Here is a 7711-nt window from a genome sequence, read left to right as displayed (position 1 = left end):
ACCCAAGAGAGAGCGAAGGACTGTCCCAGGGCAGGGACAGAAAAGACCCTCCAGGTGGACAGAGTACATCTATCTCCAAAGACAGCGACTGATTAAGACCTCTCTTGGAACTAAGACTGACTGCAGAGACAGAGGAGACCTCCCCAGAGACTGACTGACTCGACAGAGACAACCCCACTAAGGACAGAGCAGACACCAGGGCACAGGATGCTTCAAGGCGCCTTCCAGGTGAGCCCCTGCTACAGATATCGGGGGTCGCAGCTGTAACGGCTGTATTTGTATATTTTGCAATAGATTGGGACGCATCGTCTGTTTCCATTGGTTGAACGCCTGTCTCTAGATCTCGAAATTCAATTTGTTTTCATAGAGATTTATTTTAAAATAGAGCAGAGAGTGCATTTACTTATTAGAAGATGTACTTGGTCATAATACTCCTTTCACACCTTTATTCGTCTTTTATTTCACGTTAGCATTCTCGTAATTTTAAAATACTTTTCCTACTCACACTTTTTAACTCTTTTCCGTTTTTAAATATTCGTTGATTAATAAAAGGGTCGCACCTTTTATTCTGACCTCATCCTGTGTTTTTCAATCGTCTGCTCTGAGTGCATTAGTCATGTGTTTCTGTTCTGTTCATGCTATGGATGTGCATGTCAACCGTGACATAACATGAGCATCTTAGGTAATTAAGGTCTGTTGTAGAAGGAGTTTGGGACTGGATTGTAAGTGTTTCTTTCACAATGTGTAATAATGCACGTCACACAACGTTTTCAATTAGCCAGAGTCTTTAGAGGCAGCCCTGAGGGGATTTTTTTAAATAACACAACTTTAGCCGATCAGAAGTCTGACAATAGAAATATGGGGTCCCATATGACATGCTTGTGCCATTTGGTAAACCCTGGTGGTACACTGTGCCCTAGGGAACATTGCCCATTTCACGTCCATGAGAGGAACAAGATGAACAGTTTCATACTGTGCCAGCTGATATCATGCCCACACTGTTCCCGTGCCAACATCTCACCAGAGTCCCTGCACCAGAACAGAGACCACCTCAAGTCCAAACATGACGTGCCAAGGTGCTGGCATCATCTCCCAGCGTGCTGGCTTCATAGGCCAGAAGACGGGCTTCCTTTGTCAGAGTGCTGCGATCAGATATATGCCAACTGAAGGCGCTGGCATAACATCCCAGTATGGTTCCTATAGTGCCGGGTACTTTCATTACATATCAGAGTGCTGACTTCATTTGCCAGGGTGTTGGCATAATTTATCAGAGTGCTGACATCACATGTGTGTCCAGATGCTGGCATCATATGCCAGGGTGGTGCCTATAATTCCCAGGTGCAGTTCAATGCGTTAGCGGCGCTGTTTACATGGACCAGGTTTGATCCTTGAGACAGAGTGGCTGCGGTGCCAGCCTGCAGCTAATGTGCAAGTCTAGGGCTGTTTATAAACCAGGCTTTACCTGCTGATGTGGCAGGCAGTGGCGTCTTATGTGTCATGCTGGGAGAGGGCATGTGCCCTCCTAGGATTGCTTATCTGCAAAGCTGGGAATGCCCATGGGCCAGGCTGAAGATTCTCATTTGCCAGTCTTGGACTGCAGCTTGACAGACCGGAGCCTCTATCAGGGACCACCCTCAAACCTCCCCTCTGTTATTTCTCCTTCTCTGTCCTCTTTCCCTTCTCACCCTCGTTGCCCTCTGCTCTGCTCTTCTAGCCCTTTTCTCTCTTTTCCATGTTCTGATTCACTGCAACAACTCAGCTAATGTCACTCTCTTTCTTCTTCCAGAAGCCACAGGCCATCCTTAGGGTGTCTAGGCGGGTGCACACAGTGGCGGTGGAAGGTAAGTGTCTCTGCACTAACAGCCCCTGGTATGAGGTCTCTGTATTGTGTGCCCGGCTACTGGCTCTGGTGTCACTCCCCCTGCTCTGATGCCACTCTGTATTACTTGGGCCAGTACCAGGTTCTGGTGTCACTCACCTTGACATGCGTCCCTAATGCCATGGGTCCAGTTACTGGTTCTGGTGTCACTCACCCTGACTTGGGTCCCCAATGCCATGGTTCCAGTTGCTGGTTCTGGTGCTGCTCACAATGGCTTGAGTCTTCTATGGGTCTACACTTCAAGGGTCCTGAGTAATGATTGTCCCATATACACATGATCTGGTTCTGGTCTGGATCAGCTGGACTCTTGTCTCATGCCAACCCAGAGTGCCAGTAGTTCTGATCCTGTCTCTTCTCCTCATCCAGCGCTGGAGGGGAGGCCCCTGGAGAAGGGGGTCACCAGCAGCTTTGCGTCCTTCATACATGGAGTCCAGGCAGATCACCTGTCCCAAGCGGTGCGGCACCGAAGCAAGCGTATGATCCTGGACAGCATCGGGGTTGGACTGGTGGGAAGCACGACCCATGTGTTCAACATCGCCCTGGGATACTGCCAGGTAAGAGGAGACATGGAGCACACCAAGTAACACACCATGCAACACACGTCCATAAAAACACTTAAAGGCCAATAGTGTGGCTATCGCCCTGGGATACTGCCAGGCACGAGGAGACATGGTACACATCAGGCAACACACCTTACAACGCACACCCATTAAAATCCCTACTAGGACAACATTGTGCACTATCTCCCTGTAATCCTGCCAGGTAGGAGGAGACATGGAAGACACCATAGACCACACTATGCAACACACAGCCATAAAAAAACCTTTTTAGACCAAGAGTGTGACCATCTTCCTATGATGCTGCCATGTAAGTGGCAACAAGTGCCGCACCATGAAATACACCACAGAACTCCAAAGCAACAATCATCCATCAAACCCCTCCAGACCTCTGCTGATCACCATCTCCCTGTGATCCAGCCTTAGACATGGGCCACAACAAGCACACCCACTATTCACCACCCAGCCATTACAAACCGCCTATGCCATAATCTCCTCGGGAGCTCATGTTTTAAAGGGAGGCGAGGTTCAAACCAGAAAGCGCCCCATGAAGTACATGTCCACTAAAACCCCATATATCAGAAGAGGGGACCATCTCCCAAGAGTCTTCTCAGTTAAAGTGAGGCTGGAAGCAAAACAAACACTACAACCTGTAACACACCGCCATTAAAACACACTACCAGGACCCAGAAAGTTAGCAAGGCCTTGAGATACTCTAAAGGAAAAGGAGACTTCAACTAAAAAAGCGAGGTCTCATGAATCAAACCATCCCTTAATCAGAACCTCTTCAGACTTTAGTTGTTCAAGATCACCAAGGGATTTTACCTGCTTATCAGAGTCTTGGATCTAACCAAGCATCACACCCTGGACTCCCACCCATTAAATAACCCTCTTGACCAATAGCGTGACCAGCTACCTGAAATAATATGTAAGAAGAGAGAAAGACCAAGTCATAAAATCCACCTTGAATTTTCACAAATCACACCCTAGGCTCCCTGGAGTTGTTGAGCAGTGAATATCTTGAGACACTGCCAGGAGAGCGAGTATCATCAAGGGTAAGCAGCTAATCATGAGGACCTCTGATCTCCTACACAGCTGTCCTTCAGGAACACTACTCCTGCTCATGAAGATCCCTCACCTGCTCCTGTCTCTCTTCTACTAGACCCCTCCGGTATGAGATTTACCATCCTGTGTTTCGTGTTGAGCTACCCATCCTCTCACAAGCTACCTTCTTCCTCCACTAGGTGTCTAGGTGTTCAGTTCATTCATTACTTTATTCTCTCTCCAACAGGACATGTTCTCCTTGTCTGCGATCAGCTCTGTGTTCGGAAGGAAAAGAATGAGACTCCCTCCCACGCTGGCTGCATATGTCAATGGAGTGGCGGTAAGGAATTTGACAGCTGCTTATCAATGTATCCATCAATCCTAGGCTAGGAGCGATGAGTTCATGAAAATTTTACTTCTTTGCACTCTCTAGTGTTCAATCTTGTCGGATTCCACTTCTGTAGAGAGTCTGCATTGCGCAGTGGTGCAGCCACGCAAAATCATTTGAAAATATTGATCATCCATGTCTGTAAAATTTTTCCCTAGGTCGATGACGCAATCACTCGGTTTAACATCACTTCCTGGTCCTCTTCTTTAAGGATCTCCTAACCCTCTTCTCCTCTTCTACAGACTCACTCCATGGACTTCGATGACACTTGGCACCCTGCCACTCACCCCTCGGGCGCTGTGCTGCCGGCTCTAATGGCTGCTTCCCAGATGCTCCCTGTGGGCTCACGACCCAGTGGCTCAGACTTCCTGTTGGCATTCAACGTAGGCATCGAGGTGCAAGGAAGACTCATGCGTTTCTCCAATGAAGCCAGCAATATCCCCAAGAGGTATGTGTGATGCCCACAAAGGACATAAATATCCCATGACCAACACAGAATGCCCTCAGGGGCTGCAGTAGCTCAAGACCATGGTTGTGATGCTAAAATAGGGTAGAAATAGCTCATGTGGTATGAGTGAGATCCCTAGAGGGGGATAATGTTATGATCTGTGCCTGATGTGCACAGAGGGCAGAAATGTCCCCAAGAAGAGCCTGTGATGCAAACAGATTCATGTATGTGGATAGCACACAATGTAAACATGGTAAAGATTATTTTTCTGGTCACTGTAACCAGATTATATATTTATGTTGAGTGCTTGATTAGAACGTAGCATATTGTCAATGCCTCCTCACACTGCATGATGGCTTTAATGGTACATGTCTGACATGCTCTTAGCATATTTCTTTATTTCACACTTATTATTAGTACTACCCATGCAACTATCTTGCCATTATCCTTATTCCATGTCTGACACTGTTCTTTGTATCTCCTATCAGATTCCACCCGCCATCTGTTGTTGGCACCATGGGCAGTGCTGCTGCCACAGCGAAACTTCTTTCATTGAATGCAGACCAGTGTGCCCATGCTCTGGCGATCGCTGCCTCTCTGGCAGGGGCACCTATGGCCAATTCAGCGACTCTTGCTAAGCCTCTCCATAATTGCAACGCCACCCGCCTTGGCATGGAAGCAGCACTCTTAGTTGCCCGCGGGATGGAAGCCAACCCACTCATCTCGGACGATGTGCCCGGCTGCTCAGGGTTCAGTGCTTTCTATGGTGACTACCAGCCCTCGCCTCTGGCAGTGCCAGATCAAGATTACAGCTTCCTATTGGAGAAACAAGACATCGCCTTCAAGAGGTTCCCCGCTCACTTGGGCCTGCACTGGGTCGCAGACGCTGCCATCTCAGCCAGAAACCGAGTCATCAATATAATGGGCTCCTTCAACCCCGCTGCCATCCGCTCTATTCCCCTGAGGGTCCCAGTCTCCAAGTACATCAACAGCCCCTTCCCAGAGTCTGAGCACCAGGCCCGACACTCCTTCCAGTTCGACGCCTGCACAGCCCTCCTGGATGGCAAGGTGGGCATCTCTTCCTTCAGTGAGGACAGCCTCAGGAGACCTGACCTCATCAACCTGCTGAAGAAGGTGGTGGTGGAACACCCTGAGGACAATGTGGCTAACTTCAACAAGATGTACGGAGAAGTAGCGCTGCTCCTGGACAGCGGAGAGATCGTGATGGGCAGATGTGACACCTTCTATGGACACTGGAGGAAGCCCCTCAGCCAAGAATCACTCCATGAGAAATTCCACTCCAACGCTAGCCATGTGCTCCACTAAGACCAGGCGGAAGCCATTATTGAAGTGGTGGAGGAGATCGAGAGCCTGGCAGACAGCTCACACCTGGCATTCTCTCTGCGGTAGAGGTGTATACAGCTCACACCTGGCATTCTCTCTGCATTAAAGGTGCAGACAGCTCACACCTGACATCCTCCCTGTACTAAAAGTGTTCAATCAACATACATCCCTCTCACAAACTTTGAATGACGCACCTGGTGCACTCATCTTTAACATAAGTTGTTTTATACAAAATTGGAAATCGCCTCAAGGAGAGGAACATTATCTAAACATCGTATAAAATGACAGTCATGTACTCACCGCTCATGAAAAGTGGTGTCATGTCTCACAGTACAAAAAGGTCCTCTTTCACCCATACAAATAAGAAGCATCTGGCTGGCCAGAAGATATAGGATTGAGATTCCTAGAACCTCATCAGTACTTTGTAAGGACTGTAAAATGTTATTTTTTATTTATTGTATTTAATATTTATTTATTGTTAAACAAATTAGCCCTGGTCGCACTGAAATATCATGTCTGCTTCACAATGAATGATTCGCCCCGGGAGCCAAAGAAAGGGACACATTAAGTCAATGCAAGGACGTTCTATACCAGTCTCTAATGTTTTGTCAGTAAAACATATTTTGTGCTTTGTTATTTATTTATTTTTGAATAAACTCCCTGTATTTATTGTACAATGGTTGTAATTTTTTATATAAAAATAAGCTGACATTTTAGATGCTAACTCACAAGGGAGTAAACAGCTTGGTGCAGGGAGAATGGAGCCTCCCACACAAACTCTCATTTTCAGCTGTTCCTCAGCATGCTGGCCCCCGTGCTAGAGTTTTAACAACCTGTACCAAAAAAGCTTCCCTGTTGTAAGAAGCTTCTCTCACATGCACAACTCTTCAAATAACAGCTGAATATACACAGCTGAACAAGTACTTAACTACTTTGATGCTACTGACGGAACAGTTCTGTCACACCCCTCGGGTGGGCTGTGCTCATGACGGAACGGTTCCGTCACGGCCCGGCCGCCACGCCTGCGCGGCGCTGATTTTGCGCCTGTGCGGCGGGTTTCATTAAACGGGCGGGGCCGTGACAGAACCGTTCCATCACAAGCACAGCTCACCCGCGAGCCGTGACGGAACGGTTCTGTCACCAGCGCAGGTGAGCCGCGCGCCCGCCCGCGACTGTTAGCGCTGCGGCGAATAGCCGCCGCAGCGAAGGAGTTAAGATTGATCAGGTCATGGCACAAACTAAACATTTTAAAATTCTTCAGCTGTTGTCATCCAGTTTGCACCACAGTAGTCGTTCTCAGTTCTCACAATCTGCCACGCACGCTGGAAAGAGGAGCATATAAGAAAATAATCAAACATGTGGGAAATATCAAAAGAATCATAGATTTACCAGCTAATTCTATGACCCACTCCACTCAGTCCAATGCACTGACCATATTTAGAAACACCATATGGTAAACCTACTTAGCAGACTCTTTCCATATTAGTTTATTAATGAAGATCAGTAAAAGTGACCATCCCAAATCCTTCAGGGTGCCATATATTCCCAAATAAACAGCTGATTGATTCTTGCAAGCGTTAGCCACTCTAGCTGAAATTTCAGGTTGAGCAAGACACTATCCAAGTGCATGGTTTGTGGTCTAATGACACCAACAGCTCCCTGTACTTTGACCAAAGTCCATGGATGTCTTTGCAAAGGCGACTGACATGGTTTCTTCTTCAAATAATCTGCTCACACAATTTAGGGCTTCAAGGTGCTTGATGCATTTTACAAATAAATCACACCCTGATATTGCTTTTCATCCATAGACCCTTGATTAAACGCTTTAGTCATTTTAGTGCTGTTTAATTAATATTAATGGTCAGAGACCCCTCACTAGAAATATCCTGGTTTGGTGTCAAAAAACATAATAAACTCTGTTTCATTCAAATTGGAACATCTTACAATTAGTCCCCTGTTCACTTTCTCAATGTACGTAAAGACATAGGGAATTTTTGGTAATAAAAACATAAATTCAAGATCAAGACCTTCATGTCTTGCTAATTGTATGT

At 47.0% G+C, this 7711-nt stretch overlaps 1 protein-coding gene across 1 annotated transcript; it reads left to right on the top strand.

The window, feature by feature from the left end:
* Positions 1-207: 207 nt before the first annotated feature.
* On the top strand, positions 208-5642 carry LOC147689180 (cis-aconitate decarboxylase-like). Its single transcript, XM_086939878.1, has 6 exons — positions 208-228; positions 1787-1841; positions 2246-2433; positions 3728-3820; positions 4111-4316; positions 4805-5642. Exons 1-6 carry the CDS (start codon positions 208-210, stop codon positions 5640-5642), a joined length of 1401 nt encoding a protein of 466 aa, XP_086796004.1.
* The last annotated feature ends 2069 nt before the right edge of the window (positions 5643-7711 follow it).

This window comes from Lissotriton vulgaris, chromosome 10 (genome assembly GCF_964263255.1).
Source record: "Lissotriton vulgaris chromosome 10, aLisVul1.2, whole genome shotgun sequence".
Classification (NCBI taxonomy): Eukaryota; Metazoa; Chordata; class Amphibia; order Caudata; family Salamandridae; genus Lissotriton; species Lissotriton vulgaris.
This window is presented reverse-complemented; position numbering and strand designations above follow the sequence as displayed.